Below are 22,114 nucleotides of genomic sequence, written 5' to 3'. Positions count from 1 at the left end.
AACATCTGACGTCTCAGGTCACTTGCTATACATGACTACGTGCACTTTCGGCGAGTTCTCACGTCATTTAAAAAAAAAAAAAAAAAAACAACTTCGAATACAACATTTAGATTCAAGAAATAAAGGTTGGGAATGGTTATAAATCATAATGTTGACGGAAGAGATTCAATATCTACACTGAGAACAATTTAATTTGTAAAAATTAACTCTGACCATAAAGGTTTAAGGTTATGCTTCATAAAATCGTAAAATTCTTGGCTGATTATTCATTCACTAGAAGCAAACTGAGATTTTACAACACTAACACCTTACAATTATCGAAAAACACAGACAAGAAGACATCACAATTACAACAGACAACATCCCAGCAGCAGCAGATGCCAATTTCCAAAAAGAACAGCACCAAAAAACACCTACAAATGTGAAAAATAAAAATCATCCACGGACACCACCACCACATCCACAGCCTATCTTTTAAAATCCTATCCCATATCAAACAGAGACTCCTACAGTGTGTCATCTACACGACAGATACAAGTCTGACAACTCCTCCTCCTGTGTTTTCAATGGTACGTACGATTACTTACTACATTTAACATTAACATTAACAACACTCACTGGATTTTGGATCGATCACGCCTCCTCAACAGCTAATCGGAGTTGGAGAAGGTTGATGTGACGACGCCTGGTTATTACCATTGCTGCTGCTGTCGATCCCGTCTTCTTTCCCCTCCAAATTCTTTTCTTGATCCTGCACTTTCAAATTAGTTTTATTACCAACTCCATTCACTTCTGGTTCTGTAGCAGATTGCGGCGCTTCTGCTGCTGCACAGTTGATGTTCTCGGGATGGGCTCCGTTGGCTTCTTCTGCATTGAGCTTATCCTCCGGTTTGTCGACTACCAGTTTCTCTTCGACATTTGTAGAGTCTTCAGTCCCATTCTCTTTTCCAGTCTCATGGTTCTCAAGAGTCTCGGTCTTGCCATCTTTCTCAGCATCCTGCATAGATACGTCCTTCTCTATCTCCGCCTCCGTTTCCTTTGTGGGTAAATCTTCCGGAAGCTTCTCGTCACTCTTGGCCTCAGTTTCCTTTCCTTCGTCTTTTTTCTCATCGATTTTGGGTTCAGTTTCCTTTGCCTCGTTCTCCTTTTTGTCGTCACTTCCAGCCTCTTGCATTTCAGTTTCTTTCGCGCCCTCATCGATTGTCGGCTTTTCTTTCTTCTTAGAGGCGGATCTTTTGCCTCGCTTCACAGGTGGCTCGAGTTCCCTCGATGGAGGGGTTGCCCTGACCTTCTCGCTGATCCTCGCTGATCGTCTCGGAGTTTCGCCAGTGCCCCAGTCGAATTCTGCTAGTGATGGCCCTCCTTCATGGGTTTTCAGGTATTGCTCGAGCTGTTTGCGGTTGGTAATCTCCTCCCCAGTCGGAGCAATAAATAAGATCTCGTTCTTCCTTGGGGTGCCTCCCCTTTTCGGCAAATACTGAAGATTGAAATCAGAAACTACGTCAAGGGACAGAATAAGGATGATATTACAAAACAAGTAACACACGCATTGTGTCAATAAATTTACGGTACTTGCACACCCTTGGTAAATCTAAGTTGATAATACAATCTCATCATCGCAACACATCTACCCTCAGGTAATAAAATTATTGTTCAGAGATCAAAGTTTGGGGTTACGAATTTTAGATCTACCACTTGATGGAATAAGTATGACATACTAGAATGAAAAAACCTAAGTCGCTCATAACAGTTTCTTGTCGTGATCTATGCAACCACTAATACTCTATAAACGTTATAGAGTATGGACACGTATTTTAGCACACCTCAGTCCTAAAAGACTTTTAAAAGTGTAATTTTGTTAACGAAATAAACAAATGACAAGAAGTCCTACCAGCACAAGTTTCGATGAGGGCTCGCTTAAAAAGAACTAGACGACACAAATAATAATCACAGAATGTCACGAGCATCTTTCTAGATGGCAGAATAAAGCTAGAAACGGATGACGGCGGCACACCATTTCAGTAACTAACTGTCTAAGCACACAGAACAACATCCTAACAAATGAAAGGATCACAGCCCCCGCGGAAATTTCAAATCTGCAAAATTTACCACAACCAACAGAATTCAATATGGCTTTTTATCTTTTAACCTCCAACAATTCATTGGCACAGTCTTTGACTCTGTTACGAAAGATAAAGAAGAACACAAAAGGATTCACCTCAATTCAAAATCAGTAGGAAAGTATTTTCAAAACTACCTAAAAACTATAAGAAAATCCAGTTAGGAGAATTTGACAACAAAAGAGAAGAACAACCTGATTCCTTGCAAAGAAATAAATTATTCACACACTTTCAGTCCTTACCAGTACCACCACACCACCACCCCTTAAAAATAAAGAAAAAGGAAAGAATCTAGGTGTGTTTCTTCTCAGATCGGGTTTGGAGGTTTTGTATTTTTTATTTAAATAATATTTTGATGTGATGTTTTGTGTAGGGAAAAAATGTTTTTATTTATTTATTTATTTATTATTTTGTAAAAAACTGTATAGAGAAAGGAAGCAAACCCTAATTTCAATAAAACAATATTCTTCAATCTTCACATAAAAGGCCAAGTAAAAAATTGAGAAAACAAAATAAAATAAAGCCAATTTGATTTGCCTAAGACACCAAATATCATGCTCAAGAAAAATGGTGTCTTGTTCATCAACAAACACAAACAAATAATCCAGGAAGTGGACCTAGTAGTTTTTATTTTTTTTTTCAAACCTATTTATACAACAATCTGAAAAATTATTACCCACAACACTTGCAAATTACAGATTTATACAGAATTGCAACTAAAAAAATTCAAACCAAAGTTACCACAATTATTTCAGCAACACCTAAAAAAGAAATGCAATCTGACAAATTATTACACACAACACTTGCAAATTATAGATTTATTAAAGAAAATCAGCTAAAAAAGTTATCACAATTATTTCAAAAACACCTAAAAGAGAAATACAACAGAGAAAACGCATAATTAACCACTAATCTCAAAACCTAGCAGCTAAAAAGCACAGCAACCATGGAATTTACACAAACAGCATAAAAAACCTAAAAACTTGCAACAGATAAGCCAAACGCAGAACCGAAGACTGTAAAAAAGCGAAGCTCGCAAATATAACAGCGATGGAAACCAAAAGCACAAAATTAAGCCAAAAGATATACAAATTTTTTCCAGGAAGCAGGTGCGGGAAGCTCCACCGAAACGACATCGTCTTTTGGTCCAAGCTGAGTCTCCGCCATTCCTCCTAGCCTAAGGAACCGTAAAAGCACAAAAATCAACCAAATTACTGCAAAAAAGCACAAAAAAACAAGCAAATCAAGCAAAAACTTCAGACTGCCTACAGATTCTCACTGCTTACCGCGTTTTCTCGCTCTAAAAAATCCAATATGCTCCAGAGCTTAACCGCCACGACGCCTTCCTTCCTTCGAACAGTGAGATAATACCGAAAACTACCAAAAAAGCGACAAAAGGATTTTTCATCCGGAATCGGGGACGCACACGTGGTTAAATCCTAGCCGTTGATATGACCGTTGTGAGGATGTGTGCATTCTCAATCGAGGATTGGACACATGGCGCCATCCAGGAGGGGGTACGTTGAATTTCTGGTGACCCAGCGGCGCACGAGATAAATATCTCAGAATAGCTATATTTGGGCTATGGATTCGGCAGCTTCAGCGAGTGCGATCGACGGGGGATTTCTGACCGTTGGATTATTGCGGTGTGATCACGCGCTTGGGGTGCGATGCGGGGAGATATTTTTAAGACAGTGGTGAGGATAGCGTTCCCAAAATGGTTTAATTAACTGGATTGGAGAGAAGGCTTTGAGGTCCGGATGAGGATTGTAGTGGCATAATGCGGGAGGATAATGCCTGATGACGTGTCAATATACAATTGGGCCTTAATTAATTTTAATGGGCCTTTGAAAAGCCCAATTATAAAAGGCCGATTTAAAGGCTAACTATAAAACTTATTAACCCAAAAAGGATGTTTCCCTTTGTAAATGTATAACGGTGGTTAAAATAGTCAAATGAATATAGAAGTCATCCGCCATAAAAGAAGTAAAATAAAAAATAGTCTCACTTTTTCTTTTTATCATAAATTAAGTAAAATTTCATACCATTTTATTTTTTTCACTTTTATGTTACCAAAAAAAAATACATCCCATGTTCAAAAATATGCTTATTTTACTATTTTAATTTATCTATAAAAAAAAATGCTAATATATATATATATATATTAAAATATGTAGTACTTCGTTTTAAAACAATAATATTATTTTGTCTCTTTCAAAATAATAATTTTATTTTTATTTTTAATAACTACATCCCACCTTATTACATAACTATCTCACTCACTTATAAAGCATGAACATTTTTATGCTTTGAAAACACTTTTACACGTATTATCAATATAATATAATATTATTATTTTTTATTCTCGTATCCATCTTAAATATCTATATTTTTTTAAAAAATAACAAAGGGAGTATATTATTATTGTTACTATTATTTTTAATCTACTATTTTGTCATCTATTTACACAATTACATTTCTTACTTATTCTACTGTAATCCCAAAATTATTTACTCCTATGATATTCTAATTCTACACTTCACAACAATAATATTATTTGCCAAAATGTTTTAAACACAGTTTTAAAAGGGGATTTGTAGGTAATAACAGTTCATAAAATACATACTGATTTAATTTAGTCATATGCATTTAATTAAGCCATATGATCTTATTACTTACTACATGATTTTCAAACTTACAGACGAAATTAGAGCTTGTAAGATTGCTATGCTGTTACATCGAAATGTCTAAATTTACAAACATGTCAAAACCAATTCCAAAACTGATATACATATCTACATATATATATATATCTGTGTGTAAGAAGCAGAAGACTTATTTGAGGAATTAATTAAGAAGCTGCAGCAAGAGGAGGCCAATTAGATCCTTCTTGGAACAACTGGGAAGCTACTGAAGTATTTGCATGTTCGATTTTCGGGGCTTCGTCGTTCTCTTCATCCTCGACATCCCACAAGAATCGAGCATATGAGGCCAGGACATAGCTGCAACCCCATTTGTTAAAATATTTTATGAAAACTAAAAATTTGCATTATTATATAGGCAACAACATAAAATAGACTCCATATACTCAAATTTCAATAATCTATAAAATCAAATCTATTGAATATCTAAAATATCTCAACTAACATTAATATTTGGTAGGCATAGAGAGACAAATCACTTCTATGTTATTACGATTCATTACAAGTACGTGTGTGTTTTCCAGCTAAAATAAGAACCCTGTAAATGTTCTTCAATCCCCTTAAACTCATAGTGTCAAAACATTTTAAGCCAAAATAGATTTATCATCTCAAATTCTAAAATAAAATAAAACAAAACATCAATCTTGGCATAATTTTGAGGTCTAAGTAAAGAATCCTATCTAATTGAATATATGACTAACAGGGAATTTAAACTAAATAGACATTCGTAATTATCACAAACAAAATACTTTTAATAATGCATTCTTGGGATACTAATGTAATCAAGTAAATGCTATCTTAACTTTCCTGCAAGTATTTCAGCATTAAAAAATAATAGCTGAAATACTTTGCCTATATTTTCATACCTTTTTTGGAATTTTAACAATTTTCAGTAGTAACATTTTCAAAAAGATTCATATCTAATAGTTATCTCACAAAATATTACAAAATCTAACTTATATAACAATAATTTTGGATTTTCGTATTATTTCTTTTAAAAAACATCATCATTAAATATAATAATTATTTTTTTTACAAAGCATCAAAATTTTCAAAATCCTCCAAAAAAAAAAAAAAAAAGCTTTGTTAAACAAAGCCTAATATATTCAATATATGTTCTCAAGAGTGGTTCGAGCATATCTAAATGGAGATTATGTCTACAATATGACCAACATTCCATAAAACAAACATGTCAAAAGCAATTAATTTGTTCATCATCATTGGGATCAAGAAAAGTTAAACAAGAAAAGGAACAAAAGTTTTCTTACCAGTCATTGGGATCAGTATGAACAGCTTGATCAAAATAAGCCTCAGCTCTAATGGAATCCTTCTGCGTCAGCCATATTAGATCGGCGTAGTTTGATAGCACACTGCCATCACCAGGGTTAGCCAGAATTGCTCTACCATAATACTCCTCTGCTTTCACATAGTCCTTCTTCACCTAAACCACAATCAAGCCAGAACCAATTCTCTGTTAAAGAGATTCAAATTCTGAAATTTGTTTTCAACCCTAAATCGAATTCAAAACTCACCTGTTTCAAAAATTGAGCATAATTTGCCAACAGAAGAGCATTCCCAGGATTAGCTGCAATCATCGCCTCATAATACGTGTCAGTCTGCCCATGCCAGCTGTCCGGATCCTGCGATCCCCAACCCGAACCGTCGTCGGATCCTCTACCACCGCCTCCCACTGCGGAGCCGCCGCCGCCGCCTACTACGAGTGTCTGAGGAGTACTTTCCCTCTCCTTCGCGGAGAAACAGGACGATTGTTCCAACGGCGCGCCCAAACCTGAGCTGGACAGGAAGAAGGAGATGATTTCCCGTTCTTCGCTCTTCTCCTGAAGTTTCGACGGCTTCGGTGGCGGCGGCGGTGGCGGCGTCGCCGGCAGCCGCAGGCTCTTCTTCGGCTTGACGAGGTCTTTCAGATCTGAATCGATCGCCAATCGCGTCGGCGTGCTTCTCCCCGAACTATCATCCAGCGAGGTCGATAGGCACACCGATCGAGCTCTCGTCAGCTGCGGCAGCGAATCGCACTCCGGCGACGAACACACCGCCGTGGTGTTCGGCATCCATGAATTCAGCACAGGCGTCGACGAGCTTCTCAGCAACATTTTTCAACCCGACGGTTCCACCGCGGAGCTCCTTCGATCTCAGGAAGAGGAAAAAATGGCGTCAAATTTATAGATAAGACGTGACTGCAGGCGATGGAGATGGAGGTGGAGATGGAGATAGGAATGGCGGCACAGTAAATACAATTAACAATACAATACTATGTGCTGAAATTGATGGTCTTTGACCATATGAAACGTAATTTCTATTCAATGTTATTATAATTCAAATGACAGTTGAGTACTAATAACACATAAATCGTTAAATAAATCCCATATATTTAATTAAATACCTAAAATCAGCTATAGATTGTATAGCTTTGATTATGAACTTTGATTTTAATTTAGTATTGACTGAGTTAAATTAGATTCAACACAAATAGTAATTAAGTTAAACAAGAAATACATACTTTATCTATTCAGAATTTTTCATTCTTATATTTTAGTCTATCCATTCAAAAAAAAATTATAATAAATTACATATCACAAATATCAAAATGTTCATATTTTATTATAATATTATTATTTTTATACCGAAAAAAAAAAAGAAGTAAAATTATCTTTACATACATAATTTGTCCAAATTTAAATAAAATTCTAAGATATTTAAATTCACTTGTAAAAAATTAATTAGAAGATTATTAATGAACTGATTGCACTAATATAATTCTTAAAGCACATAATATAATTTAACATAATATAATATTTTGTCTATCTCAATTAAAAATATTTTTTTATTATTTTTGTCGGTTTCTTTCTAAAATGTTCTTTTATTATTTTAATAAAAATATATATTTAATGATCAATAAAATACTATTATTTCAAAAATTTTAAATAACATCATAATCTAAATCTACATATATTGTCCATTCTATTATGTTAACATAATAAAAATAAAATATACATAAATAACACATATTATAATAAAAACAATATAATTAAAAATTGATTGTATTAATTTAAAACAACTATATATTTTAATTTAACACACAAAAAAAAAAAAAAAAAAAACCCTGATTATATATTTTATATGTATTGAAGGATGAAATTTACCTTTCTCAGCAATGTAACCGAACAGTGGAGGAATCTTTGGGAGGAGAAATCGACAAATGATATTTCCCTAATTCTGTAATGATATCTTTTGATTTCCACAATTTCTTGTGTGGAGGAATTGCATTTGCGACCCGAATCAAACAAAATTGAAAATATCTTCTCATGGCTACTGTGATTAGTGATAATGATGAGATTGGCTACAACTGTCAGTCTATTTCTGGGGTCATCTGATTGTGGCTTGAAATTGCACCTGCATGTACGTATATATATTTATATACAGATTGTAAATTAAAAATCTTGATCATAGAAAAAAGATGATACTACAAATTAAGAATGATGTAATAAATCATATGATCATTTTTCAGGTGGAGGGAAAGAAACAACAAGAGAAGACAATGAATGAAATTCCTTTTCTTTTCTTTTCTTTTCTTTTACTGGTGTAGAAATGAAACTGAATTATTGAACCCTATTATTGCATAATGATCGAGATTTTTGCAGAGACTGACAAAGACAAGCAAACTACCACATTGCCACCTCCTTAATTCATGCTCTCACAAAAAGCTGTTCTTTAGGCAAATACTATGATTCACATTATAGTTTAGATATAGGCTGTTAGAGTACTAAATCTAAGTGCATCAAATGTATACAGAAAATACATAATAAATAAAGCCGCAAATATATACAATGCATGTAATAAATAAAATAACGATACATCATTTATATTAGTATAATACAAATATAAAGTATGAACGGACAATATGACAATAATTGATATTATTGATCTCAACTAATATCACATATGCAGCGTATTACACAAGTCATAATTGATCTCAACAAATATCACATATCAACACAGTACAAATATAATACTAAATTTGTCTTATATTTATTATCTTATCTTACTATTTCTATCCGACCAAAATTGTACTATTTAACATATCATATACTATCGTTATTATTATTATTACACAAATATAATTATCTTTTATCTTTTCACAATGACAATGAATTTTATTTAACAATTTATGTCAAACACAATATAATATTGATATTTCTTGTATCACAAAACTACGCTTCAATTGATTTGGGATTAAGAGAATATATAATTAACATCACATTTTAATAATATAGACCGATAAAGCTCAATCCAGTCAGCATGTACATCTATTTTGTATAAGCTAGTCTTCTAGTATAAACTTTAATCAAGATTGAAAGGAGCAAAATGTCAAATATTACATCCAAAAGCTAGTACTAAAAGCTTTTTCCTACAAACCATGGACAAACGTTGATGCTCATATTTCAGGCTTCAATAATTTAAAAATTATTTATTAGTTGATAGAATTTATGAGCCGTAGCATAAATGTATTATTTGGGCATTGTAAATTGGACTACAAAAATGATATCAATTATTCAATATCAAACGCAATCAATAGTCAGCAACTTTATTGTTTATCTAGCAGAAGGCAAAAAAGAATGATACCATCAGATGGAAAGTCATGTGGTTGAAGCTGGAAGGCAAGAATATTCTCTGTGAAAATTTCATAATGAAGTGAACCAATAATAAGTGATAAACGAATCTTGGTTTGCATATGTGAATTAAAGCAAGTTTAAAATACATGGACAACAAATACTCACTTGCCTTTTGATGTCTTTTGTTACATTGAAACAACTTATCTTGTCCATCCCATAAGCATGACGAGAAGAAAAGAGACATCCAAACAAGAACTGCAACAAAGATCTCCAAATTTTCTTGAAATATTGTCAATTTTTCTGTTGCACCTGATGATGACATAAAAGTTGATGATGAGATAATAAGAATTAGAATATCAGAGAGTGGTTTACATAATAATTTTTAAATTAAACAAAGGGCAGCAGAAAATCTTCCCAATGATGTCTAATTTGCAAGGGCATTTGAACTCAATACAAGCACAAGAATGATTGTGTTATCTGATCAATTGGGACTCTCAAAGAAATTTGAAAAATGAAAACATCTTGCATTGCTATTTCAAAGATTTGCCGGAGCCAGGCTCTCTCTAACAAGTTAAATAAATTCAAAACTCACCAATTTTTTTATGAAGTTATTCTAACTATGTATAATTTATATTTATTTATATTATATGTAATTTTATTCTTAAAAAAATTATATTATTCGTATTCAAATATATAATTTTTTAAAATAGTTAAACACATATTATAATGTTTTTTAACTAAATATATTAGCCAACCAGCATAGACTTTCCCATGTTTTGAAAGTGGGCTATATATGGGCTTACATATAGCCCACTTGCATTTTATGGGCTCAAATATTAATAATAATTAACATAAATAAATATATATTCGATAACCAGGCCCAATTAAAAGTACATATACTGTTACGAACGGTCGTACGGATATACATTATTCATACGCACATACTCTGCAACTGAAGAAATCAACAAGGGAACACAAATGGCGGAAACGAGTTCAGAACGAGTCGACTCAGTGGACTCGGATTTCCTTTACATCCTTCTTCGCAGATTGACTCTTGGGTATAACAATGCTCAGCACGCCGTCCTTAATCTCCGCCGTGATCTCCTCCGCCTTGGCATCTTCCGGCAGCACTACGCTGGCGTTGTAGTACCCGTAGCTGCTCGCCGCCGCCCAGTGCTCGTCGTCCGACGCTTCCTCCTCCTCTTTGTGCTCTCCTCGTATGCACAGAACTCCATCCTCCACCGTTATCTTCACGTCCTCCTTTCCCAGCCCTGGCACTTGGTACCGGAGCTTGTAGCAGTCGTCGTCCTCCTTCGCCTGACCGCCCAGAAATCGCGACGAGAAATTCTGCATCACTCGGTTTAGATTCTCCGTCGCTTGGATCAGAGCGTTTCCGAGTCCGGAGGGGAAGAATTCTGCGAGGTTTATGTTACATTTTTGCATAATTGTCAAAATTATATACTGTTAACATCTAAACTATCTATCGTAACCAAATTCGTTAAGCTCCATGCGTGATTGAGAATCTGAGATCGGAAATCGAATAGACCGAAAATTAGGTGCAGAGTTAGGGCTGGCTTAATCATTGAACACTTACCCCAAAGTGCAGGTACGATTTCTCGATTATTGTTCCGCCAGAGGCTTCGCCTGCCTCTCCTCCTCGAGGCGAGCTTCGATTTCTTACCGCCGTCAGCCACCGCCACCTCGCCGGCGGCGTCCGCAGGCTTCTCCTCCGCCGCCGACGAGAATCGCCATACCTGATTCCCCAAACTATTGATGCGAGTCTGCAAACAAACAGGAGACGGTTTCTGCTGCAAATTCCTGAGCGCCAAACGAACTAACGCCATGGTAAAACAACAAATGGATAATTACTGAAGCTTCCGATGATCGATCCACTACAAAAGAGTTGAAGATAGACAATAGGGTTTAAAAAGGGTTCAGTTCTTTCTGGAAAAGAAAGCAATAGAACTTTCCCGCTTATTCGTTTCGTCATTGCGGTTCGGGAGAGTGTTCCAGAGGGCTACTGAATGATGTCTCACTGATTCTTAGGAAGTCCTGGGAGTTGAAGTCCTGAGTAAATCTACACCGTAAATAATGGGCGGTGTAGATTGAATCGATGATCTTCACTATTTAATTTCCTTCGCATTACAGATCGGTCTAACAAATGTACCAATTCAATACTATTTTGAGAAGCTAATATTCAAATTTCATCCAAGAAATGTTATTTTCAATCATACAACCCTTCCTGCTCCCAAACGTTCACCAGAAAATCCACCATTTCCTGCCAGATATATGAAATTCAAAATCATCAGATCAATGTAATCTTTGTTTATTTAAGTATACATGAAAAAATTATTAAAAAATTACACTCAGAGGAACAGGTTGGAGGAAGGGCTTATAGCTGAGGACACCGTCGTAGATCGCATTCCAACTGTAAAACAAACAAACAATCATAGCAACATTCTTGAAATGCAAGGCACTTTGAAAAAGCTGTGCGAATTATTTCCTCTCAATTTGAATAATATTTGATAAGATATTTTTTGAATTTTTTAATGACTTATAAATTTTTGGTACCCTATTCTCGGGAGAATTTGTGATATACTAAGTTATGGGATTGCATAGATTCCATTAAAGCCGTATTCTACATGTATATATGAAATGAAATTCGGCATTCCTTTGACTACAGAGCACAGACACACACACATAATTCGATAAAGAATTCAGAAATCAATCTTCTTCCTTGTCTTTCAATATTACCAATAAGGTAGGGATGGGAGAAACGAGAAGATATTATTAGGGATCTGGTTCAATGTCTATCATACCCGGCAGATGATTAAAGCATCGAAAAATCATCCTTAATATAGAGATTGACAGCTATTTTCCATATGCAAGTTCCTGATTTCTAGCCAGAAATACTGAACACTGGAATACTGTATGGTTAAATCAGTTAGACTAAGTGATTTACCTTAACTTGGGGTCGAGCACCGGTTGAGATAGTCGTCTTGGCCTTTTGCACTCTAGCCATTTCTGTCTGGTCTGGTTCCAGAGAAGAAGCCCTGTACAGAAAAACATTTCAGCAAAAGATCTCATAAACCAGAATTTTAAATGCCAAAGGTAGGTTGGCAGTGATGATAGTAAAAGTGATTCACGTAAGGGTTTGGCAACGGCATAATAACAATGGCTATAAGGCGCGGCTAAGGCTTAATGCACGAAATTCCGATAACTTTTTGTTTTCTTCATAAAGGCCGTGACATATGCACAATTAAAACCTACATTATAAATGAAAAGGAGCAAGAAATAAGGTTTGTCTCATGATAATGCCGAATACAACTGGAACACAAATATCTTATTCCCATGTTCGTTTCTCACTGCATGAAAGAAAGCACAAATGAAATTCGACCAAAGCAAGACTAGCCTATGAAACACAAAATGAAAGAGGACCACACAGACATCAGTCGAGCAAATGTCTTACCATGATTTACAAATTTAGGCGGAGTGGTTGAACAATGGGCATCATGCACAGGGATCAGCATACGTATCAGTGAGCTACTACGAGTATTATTGTCAATCTCACAAGGATCGGCATCCCAAGAATCATCATATAGGGCAAGTTCTGAGGTTTCCACAAGGTGATTATTCTGCCCTTTGGGCGTCTCTTGATATGAGGAAGTCAGTTTGGCTTCATCACAGCCAAGGCAACGACTGCTCTGTTCCAAATGTCGATAGTGATAAGCAATCAATTTAAACTAATGTTCATAACCTAAGATGTCAATGTAACTTAAGGTGTAAAAGTATGAATTCCTCATCCACTATATTAATTTCTTGAGAAATCTTAGCTCATGAAAGGCGTAAACTGGCTAAAAGGTCCGACATCAACCAATGCATGAAATGGATAAATTCCAAAGGCACTTTAACATTACCTTTGTGCAGATCCAAGGAAGGGTCGAATATCCTCAAGCAATAGTTTTGGTAAAATTATCTGGCTACCGAAATTAATCCAAAACATCTTATGCCACTTAACATTGTGTCAGAAAGTTCAAACAAGTTATAATCTAAATACACACCAGACAACAAACATTAGCAAGTTATAATTCAAGGAAATTCAAGGCTATTGACAAATTGAATCGACAAACCCTAAAGCATAACAACAAAACTCCAATCCAAGACAACCACATCCATCGACACGATTTGAAATTACATACATAAAAGGAGCTGCAATAAACAGCCTAACTATATACTCAGCATCAGAAAACATGTTAGGAACTTCATTTTCTTTGCTTTTCATTTGATATATGATCTCTTCGTTTTCTAATCTTCAATAACATCAACGGATGCAAACCACAACAGCTAAAATGTCAAATCAAGGCAGACACATTATGATTAATTTCTAATCATTACCGCAACAACAATAACAAACTGAAATTACAAAAGGAGCAGTTGCACAAGCTACGCTTACCCCATACAGGCGATAATATGGAAAACCCAAGCTGCAACTGATCCGAATCGGAATAGCACACCCACCATAAAGAACAAATAGCACCAAAACTCAATTCAACCATAAAACCCCCAAATTCCTGGCAATTTCACCACAGCTTAGTCACTTACGCAGTTCGTCTAAAACAAAGCAACCATACCTCCGCCGTGTGCAGTCACGATTGAATTTATCTCAGCCGCGAATAATGCAATTCCGATCTTTCTATGCTTTTCCGTTCCTCAAATCTTTGCTTTGTGAGACTGTTACTTGGTACGTTTGTTTAGCGAAATTGTTAGAAAGAGATTTTATTTTTTATTTTTTATTTTTTTAAAGATACACTTAAGTTGGGAAAATCGTATAATAAGTGAAAGAACAAAGGGCCCGTTTCTTCTGCCCAAAACTCTGCATTTTACTATTTGAATTTTGTGTTTTTAAAAAAAATATATTTTTTATTTTACAAAATATTTTATTATATATTATTTTAATATCAAATACAAATCAAATTTTTTTCAAATTCAATATATTCAAAACTCAAAGTAGTATTTCAGTTGTGCCTTCTTTTTATTTATTTTCGTCTCATATAATTTGTGTTATTTTTATATTTGTTCTATTTATTGTCATTTCCACATAATTTAATTTTTTATAAAAATATAATTATACACTTTAATCATATTTTATAATTTATAATTTATTTTATTATTTCATTTTACTCAAGTTGGGTTCAGACAAAAAAATAAATAAATCCCATAAAATATCTAGTTGAGTCTTTTATACTATTATATAAAAAATTAATTTTATATTTAAAATATCAAACTATATACTTATTTAAATTTCAAATTTTTGCTATTTAATTTCTAAACTTAAAAGTCTGCCAATATAAAAGAATAAATAAATAAAAATTAGACATCTAATTTAATACTTTTAAAAAATTAACAATGTAAAATTTGAAAAATAAAATAAATATTTAATTATTGACTTTGTAAATTGATAAATTATATATTATATTTATATGTGTATATTGTTATTGAAAACAAAAAGAATCAATTGAGGGTGTGTTTGTTCGGATGTTTGGATTTTGAATTGAGATTTGAATAGTAAAAATTTTGAATTTAAATAGTTGTATGATGTGATATAAATAGGTGCTGATGTAATGTTTTGAATGTAAAATTGATTTTTAGTATAATATAAAAAATGAAAAATAGGTGTTTGATTTGATATTTTTGAAAAAGAAAAAGAAATGAATAGTGGATATAAAATCCAATCCCCCAGACAAACATGTATTCTCTCATCTTAAATATAATATCTCTCTTATGTAGATATTAGATAATTTATGAAAGATATGATTAATACTATAAAATTTATAATATGATTAAAATGTATATTTTTTAAGAAAAAATTAAAAACAACATAATAATAGGATGAAAAAAAAATTGCAAAACTATTAGTCAATCACATATGCTTTGTTTCACCAAATATGTTTGGATATAGTAATTTTTGGTGCCTGATAAAATGATATTAAAATAATATTTATATTTAAATTAAGGGTATAATTTTTATTTGAGTTGTTTATTTTATGAAAAGATAAAAAATAGTATGAATAATATAAAATACAATAATGTAATTTAATTTAATTTTTTTTAATGATAAGTTGTTTTTTTTTTTTTTTTTTTTTTTTTATATATTCTTTGTTTGGACTTAAACAAAGAATTATTTATTACTATATATTTGAAAGTTGTGAAATTATTTTAACATTTTTACAAAACCACATCAAATTTAATTATTTCTTCCTTTAAATTACATTCAATAAAATTAGTTTTTTTTTTTCACATATTTTAAACATAAACTTTAAAAAAATTAGTGTGTATAATTTGTATTTCAAGTTAAAATATTTACTATCTAACATAGGCATAGAGGTTTTAAATAAAAATATATTTTTTTATTAAATATATTATCAAAATACTATTTAAATTAAAAACAAATAAACTATAAAAAGACCTATAGGTGTGTTTGAAATTTGAATTTTATGTACGGATTTAGAATATAAAATTTTGAATTAAACAAAAATGTAATTTAATTAATTTTAATTTTAAGTATTTTTTAATAATATAAAAAAATAAAAATAAAATATTTGATTTAATCATTCAAACAAAATAATTTTAGAAAAAAATCTAAACAGACAACGTATATTAACAACTAATAATTCATCATCTAATTATATATATATATATATCTTTTTTCTTAATTAATTATTAATATTAAAAAAAAAGGAAAAAAAAAAAAGAAAAAGGAAAATTTATAACGGTAATAAAATTGTTTACTTCATCTCGTGCTATATATACATTTCATATCAGCGTATCCGCTCCCCCCTCTCGCTTCTAAGCCCTAGATCGGTTAGGGTTTATCGCTCATTCTCCGTTTCTCCGGTGATCTTATCTTTGAGGAGCTCTTTAGTTGGTTTCAAGGTACGAATCTTTTCTTTGACTTTGCTTCGTATGTATGTGTTATTAAATTTTACGTTCGGTTTTGGACTGAGATCCGGTGGTGCTTGTTTGAAGGAAAAATGGGTGAAGTTAAGGACAACGAAGCGTATGAGGAGGAGCTTCTCGATTACGAGGAAGAAGAGGACAAGGCCCCCGATTCAGTCAATGGAAAGGCCGGCGGGGAGGCGGTCAAAAAGTAAGTTCGATGCTATCTTGAAGTTTGGCTTCTATTCCTTTGGCGCGTGGTTTGTGGAGATTTATGAAATTTAAGGCACTAGGGTTTCGAGCATTCGTTAGATCTGTTCTTTGAGTGTCATAGGATATTTGAAGAACTAACCTTGTTTTGGGGATAGACTGTCACACTAGCTGTACTTGAGTTGTGAAGAAGGGAGATTTGTAGAGCTTATGGCTTTGCTTTGCTGTAGTTCTAAAACCAATTCAAAGGTCATTTTAAAGTAAATTTTAACTAGGGTTTTGAGCATTCTTGGATCTGCCTTCTGAGAGTGGGAAAATTAAAGAATTAACCTTATTATTGACAATTTACTTCGTCTATTTGCTGTACCTGATCTGTAAAAAAGCTGTCTTGTAAAGACTCTGACTTTTCTGAAGTTTTGCACTTGCAACCGATTTAAGGTTTGACCTTTTTTTAGGCTTTTCCGAACTCATTATAGAGTGTGATAGGGAGAGGGAGGGGGATTTTGCCCAGGATTTCATTTTTCTAATTTGAAGTTTAAACCAGAAATCACTGTAATTTTTTGATTTCAACTTGTGTGTTTTGAACCTTATAGCACTGTATAAGCTGCTTTGAGGAGGTGGGCCGAGTAGTTGTCTCGGGCTATGATATACTTTGGGGCTATATATGAACCGTGATGATTAGACAGTGTTAGAGAGTCTAGAAATTATAGTATTGGCTATTGATAGTTTGAATATGAATTGAAATAAGGATAATTATTAAAGTGCCATTATTTGTTTTCCTTTAAATGAAAGAGAAAGTATATTTAAAAAATTGTATCCTGTCGGATATGCTTTTTGAAAATGATTGGGGTGTATATTACATCCAAACCAAGTATTCATGTTGGCCCAAAAATTAATTCCCTTTATGTGAACTCATTCATTATTCTTTGATCTTCTTTATGAAAGTAACACTGCCAAATGCTATTTTGGTTTATTTATTATGCAAATTTTTGGGTTAGTGGTAGTCAGTTTGAATTTTATTCTTATTTTATCCTGCATTATTAAATGCGCATCTGGCTTGTTGAAATACGATATGAAAAAATTGCATGAATTTCATGTCATGATGCAGTAAAAACTCTGTACTTCCCTTCATTATCATATCGTTGATTCCTGATATCCTGGTGGTGTGCCTTTCTAAAGCCATTTCTGTACATCCTTTTCCGATGCAGGGGCTACGTTGGAATTCACAGTTCAGGCTTTAGAGATTTCTTATTGAAGCCAGAGCTACTTCGTGCTATTGTGGATTCTGGGTTTGAACATCCTTCAGAAGGTAAATTTAAGTTTTGACTGTTGTCTAGAAGCTCTACTTTATTTGTAATAAAAATATGCACTTATCCTAAGATTTTCCTTTTTGAAATATGGCTAACAGTTACATGATGAAAAAATATATATTTTTAACGTACAATTTGATAGGATGATGTTCTACTTTTGACATCACCAAAATCTTTCCTAATGCATTTAAAAATGTTTCATTTATTTTTCATGTATGGGCTTAGCAATTGCTAATATCTTGTCTGTTGTTTATAATTCTTCCAAATGTGCCTATACTCCAAATGAACCATGTTTCATTTTGAAGATTGTGCCTTTCATGAATCACCTCAGTCCATAGATAAAACAAAATCATTGACCACTTGCAAATTTTGAATCCCATGGAATGAGCAATCGGGTAAAAGAAAAAATGTTAACCAAAAGCACTTGTCTAGAAATTAGAAAGAACATGAAATAATTATTGCAGTCCTATCTGCACTCGGGTTTTCTCTTTGCAAATTTCTTCTTTAAGCCAACCCAGTAATTCAGTGTATATATTAATTTAGTTTTCTGTGTACTGTAGCTTTCTTGCAATAAGTGGTTTGTGATTGCTACCTGCCTTTGCAGTGTTCTTCTCAAAGAACAGCCTGGCACTCATGAGTCCTTGCAGAGCTGTATTTTGTTTGTCCTGCTTTAATTTTCCCCTTTCTTTTTGGAGTGTGTAGCATTAATGGAGTTGTAATATATTTTCATTTTGTTTGCCTTTTCCAGGTAACAGCTGTTCCCACTATCTTGTCTTCAATCCAAAAACTTGTCCAGTAAACCTTAACATTGAATGAATGTCAAAGAACATTTTTACTTAGAGATGGTTGGTTGTTTCCATTTTCATTGCTTCTCGTCAGTGCAACATGAGTGCATTCCCCAAGCCATCTTAGGAATGGATGTTATTTGTCAAGCAAAGTCCGGGATGGGCAAGACTGCAGTTTTTGTTCTGTCTACCCTTCAACAAATTGAACCGGTTGCTGGTCAAGTAGCTGCTCTTGTCCTTTGTCATACAAGAGAATTAGCGTACCAGGTACCCAACTGGTGATGTGTCATCTTTAGTTTTCAAATATAACTACTGAGATTTAGCACTAACTCAGGCTTTTATTTTTTTCTTCTTTCTAAATTATGGCAGATATGTAACGAGTTTCAGCGGTTTAGCACCTACTTGCCTGATGTTAAAGTGGCTGTGTTCTATGGTGGTGTCAACATCAAGGTTCACAAGGATTTACTAAAGAATGAGTGCCCCCATATCGTTGTGGGGACTCCTGGAAGAGTGTTAGCTCTTGCTAGAGACAAGGATCTCAGCTTAAAAAATGTGAGGCACTTCATTCTTGATGAGTGTGATAAGATGCTCGAGTCACTTGGTATGTTTCAATTCCTGCTCATGTGTTTAAATTTAACATTATGCTGTGCAACATAACATTTGATGTTGTGATTCTGTTAGACATGAGGAGAGATGTTCAAGAGATTTTCAAGTTGACCCCACATGATAAGCAAGTGATGATGTTCTCTGCTACTCTCAGTAAGGAGATTCGCCCAGTTTGCAAGAAGTTCATGCAAGATGTAATTTTCTAAAACTTCTAACTTGTTAAAACAAGCTTACATGCCTCCAAGTGAAGGATTACATATGTTAATTTAGACAAGTTATATGAGTTGGAATTTCTATTGTAGATAGACTTATGGTTCATATAATCTGTGTATTTGATAGCTGGGCCCAAGTTGTGTCAAATCTTGATTATTGTGATTCTTGTTTTTCCAGCCGATGGAAATTTATGTGGACGATGAAGCCAAATTGACTCTCCATGGGCTTGTACAGGTATAGAGGCAGCTGCGAGCTGGACCACTTATATAATACTGATTGCATTTTCTAATCATATGATTTATTTCATATTTCTCAGCATTACATCAAGCTGACAGAGCTGGAGAAGAACCGAAAGTTGAATGACCTTCTTGATGCCCTAGATTTTAACCAGGTTGTGATTTTTGTTAAAAGTGTTAGCCGAGCTGCTGAACTAAACAAACTACTCGTTGAGTGCAACTTCCCCTCCATCTGCATCCACTCTGGAATGTCGCAGGAAGAAAGGCAAGTATCTTTTATAAATATTACATCAGATATACAACATATATCTATTGTAAAATTCCCTGCCATCTCAACTCTGCTTGTGTACGATTCTTTCCAGGTTGACACGCTACAAAGGTTTCAAAGAGGGCCTCAAAAGGATATTAGTTGCAACTGATTTAGTGGGAAGAGGAATCGACATTGAGCGTGTCAATATTGTCATAAATTACGATATGCCAGATTCTGCTGATACTTACCTTCACAGGGTATGCCCTTAATCTCCATGAATACCCCTGATTCTATTACAGCCTCTATTGTTCCTCGGATCATGTAATTAAATAATCCGCTTTAACAGGTCGGCCGAGCTGGTCGCTTTGGCACCAAAGGGCTTGCAATCACATTTGTTTCATCTGCATCAGATTCTGATGTACTAAATCAGGTCAATCCGCCGACATTTGCCTTATATCTGCATGATTCTTTGTCGTTTCTTTCAAGTTTTACTTACATCCAATCATCGAAGCAGGTTCAAGAAAGGTTTGAGGTGGACATAAAGGAGCTCCCCGAACAAATCGACACCGCCACATACAGTATGCATCTACCCTCTCTTCTAACTATAATTTTAAAAAGTAAGTTCCTTATGTTAACCTCGCCTAACAACCTTATTTTCATTGTTCTCAGTGCCATCATAACTTATGTCTGGTGACACACCCACAGACCACTCTCACCTTTGTGTGATGCATGAGCTCAGATCGATAGACTTCCTACAATCCTGGAGGATAAGGGGAGGATTTATTTATATAAGTTAATTTTCTATATATTTGAGAGAAATAGATCGATTGTGTTGTACTATTGATAAATTTTGGATGGAACTTCTAGCTCGTCATCTTCATGATTTTAGCCCCCTTGTCGTTGTGGTTTCTTTGATATAGGAGGTTTCGTCTTCTAGTACCTGTTATAACATCAACAAGCTTAAGTAGACTTACCGGGATTTGTTTTCGAAAATGCATGGTATTTGTATGTAGCTATCTGTTATTTGTAGCTACTCTTGCCCAGAAAAGTTTGCTTTTTTGGCTTTTATGTTCATGAGTGAAGTTTGGTATTGATGTTTGGGGTTTCCCAGCAGCAGATGATGCAATGGAAAGATATTGGACGGCGGGAGGTATTTGGCGTGGGAATCCTTTTATCTATGGTAATTTCTCCAGGACAGGGAATCCCGGCGTTTAAAGCTGGGGTTTGTTTGGGCGTGCTGTGACAACGGAAAGACGATAACCGGAGGTGAGTGGTGTGTTCGTGTTAATTGGATAGGCTTCGATTGCTGTCTCTTGAAAGTTCATCATTTGCGCCATCACGAAGGCATGAATTCAAGCAAAGGGCTCAAGTTTAGGGTTGCATTTTGAATGCTTTTAAATCTGTTTTTCATTATTCACCAAAAGTTCTTTCTAAAACACGGTCGGTTGATTGTGTTTACTTGTAAAATTATAGTTATGAATAGTAAAATTTTGAATTGAATAGTTACTTAATGTGTATAATTGTTATAAATATATAATGTTTTGAATATAAAATTTAAATTAAATATATGATGTAATATTTTTAAGAAAAAATTAAGAGTAGTGAAAGGTCAAAACATTATAAATGAATACACCCATATTCGTTCTCTAGAGATCGTCTGGTGGCGTAAGATAGATTTATTATTGTTAAGATTATGATTTTAAATTTTCTACGAGTCTAAGTTTATGTTTATAAAAAAATAAGTTTGAATCTTAGTCTAAGGAAATATATATATATACACACCACATACCTAAAATATTTTAGCAATCATATATTTAAATTTTTTAGCATATCCTCAATTTTTGGGTTTTTATAATTGTTTAAATTAAACATATTTAGTTAGTGATTTTTTTCAATAATAGTGTAGATGTTGATAAAAAAAAAAAAAAAAAACTGTATTATTTAAATAAATGTTTGTAAAAAATTAAATACTAAAAAATTTAACAAAAGAAATAATTAAATGTATTAATATTTTATTTAATTTATAAGATATTAATATAAAAAATCATATTTTAAATTTATTTAATTTTTTTTTTAAATAGTAAAATATATATTATATATATATTTAGAACGGTG

The 22,114-nt window shown here is 33.6% G+C and overlaps 5 protein-coding genes and 1 long non-coding RNA gene across 8 annotated transcripts; 1 reads left to right on the top strand and 5 right to left on the bottom strand.

Annotated features, from left to right (window-relative positions):
- Positions 1–234: 234 nt before the first annotated feature.
- LOC127243430 (methyl-CpG-binding domain-containing protein 11-like) lies at positions 235–3,861 on the bottom strand. The gene is made up of 3 exons (XM_051263438.1): positions 3,407–3,861; positions 3,210–3,297; positions 235–1,477 (listed from the first exon to the last, which is right to left on the bottom strand). The coding sequence occupies exons 2-3, from the start codon at positions 3,285–3,287 to the stop codon at positions 644–646; spliced, it is 912 nt and encodes a 303-aa protein (XP_051119395.1). The 5' UTR covers positions 3,288–3,297; positions 3,407–3,861; the 3' UTR covers positions 235–643.
- A 907-nt stretch (positions 3,862–4,768) lies between these two features.
- Positions 4,769–7,019, bottom strand: LOC127243431 (uncharacterized). The gene is made up of 3 exons (XM_051263439.1): positions 6,355–7,019; positions 6,091–6,263; positions 4,769–5,122 (listed from the first exon to the last, which is right to left on the bottom strand). The coding sequence occupies exons 1-3, from the start codon at positions 6,931–6,933 to the stop codon at positions 4,972–4,974; spliced, it is 903 nt and encodes a 300-aa protein (XP_051119396.1). The 5' UTR covers positions 6,934–7,019; the 3' UTR covers positions 4,769–4,971.
- A 933-nt stretch (positions 7,020–7,952) lies between these two features.
- LOC127243427 (uncharacterized) lies at positions 7,953–10,033 on the bottom strand. The gene is made up of 3 exons (XR_007836995.1): positions 9,619–10,033; positions 9,464–9,511; positions 7,953–8,233 (listed from the first exon to the last, which is right to left on the bottom strand). It is a non-coding gene; the product is annotated as an uncharacterized LOC127243427 (long non-coding RNA).
- Positions 10,034–10,326: 293 nt separating this feature from the next.
- On the bottom strand, positions 10,327–11,305 carry LOC127243536 (26.5 kDa heat shock protein, mitochondrial). Its single transcript, XM_051263620.1, has 2 exons — positions 11,048–11,305; positions 10,327–10,868 (listed from the first exon to the last, which is right to left on the bottom strand). Exons 1-2 carry the CDS (start codon positions 11,295–11,297, stop codon positions 10,462–10,464), a joined length of 657 nt encoding a protein of 218 aa, XP_051119577.1. The 5' UTR covers positions 11,298–11,305; the 3' UTR covers positions 10,327–10,461.
- A 253-nt stretch (positions 11,306–11,558) lies between these two features.
- LOC127243537 (uncharacterized) lies at positions 11,559–14,234 on the bottom strand. 2 transcript variants are annotated; one of them, XM_051263621.1, is made up of 6 exons: positions 13,907–14,234; positions 13,371–13,433; positions 12,923–13,152; positions 12,416–12,506; positions 11,818–11,881; positions 11,559–11,731 (listed from the first exon to the last, which is right to left on the bottom strand). In XM_051263621.1, the coding sequence occupies exons 1-6, from the start codon at positions 13,972–13,974 to the stop codon at positions 11,678–11,680; spliced, it is 570 nt and encodes a 189-aa protein (XP_051119578.1). In that variant the 5' UTR covers positions 13,975–14,234; the 3' UTR covers positions 11,559–11,677. The 2 variants fall into 2 exon arrangements, with proteins under 2 accessions (XP_051119578.1, XP_051119579.1); XM_051263622.1 differs by lacking the exon at positions 13,371–13,433.
- A 2,030-nt stretch (positions 14,235–16,264) lies between these two features.
- LOC127243414 (DEAD-box ATP-dependent RNA helicase 15-like) lies at positions 16,265–21,067 on the top strand. 2 transcript variants are annotated; one of them, XM_051263415.1, is made up of 12 exons: positions 16,265–16,386; positions 16,480–16,600; positions 17,808–17,908; positions 18,789–18,961; positions 19,064–19,295; positions 19,376–19,494; positions 19,691–19,747; positions 19,830–20,014; positions 20,112–20,256; positions 20,346–20,429; positions 20,514–20,577; positions 20,669–21,067. In XM_051263415.1, exons 2-12 carry the CDS (start codon positions 16,485–16,487, stop codon positions 20,677–20,679), a joined length of 1,287 nt encoding a protein of 428 aa, XP_051119372.1. In that variant the 5' UTR covers positions 16,265–16,386; positions 16,480–16,484; the 3' UTR covers positions 20,680–21,067. The 2 variants fall into 2 exon arrangements, with proteins under 2 accessions (XP_051119372.1, XP_051119373.1); XM_051263416.1 differs by lacking the exons at positions 16,265–16,386; positions 16,480–16,600 and having other exon boundaries at positions 18,658–18,961.
- Positions 21,068–22,114: the final 1,047 nt, after the last annotated feature.

Source organism: Andrographis paniculata, unplaced genomic scaffold, assembly GCF_009805555.1.
Source record: "Andrographis paniculata isolate CXL003 unplaced genomic scaffold, ASM980555v1 Contig95END, whole genome shotgun sequence".
Lineage (NCBI taxonomy): Eukaryota > Viridiplantae > Streptophyta > Magnoliopsida > Lamiales > Acanthaceae > Andrographis > Andrographis paniculata.
The sequence above is the reverse complement of the archived record's forward strand: the minus strand, read 5'-3'. Positions and strand labels throughout refer to the sequence as shown.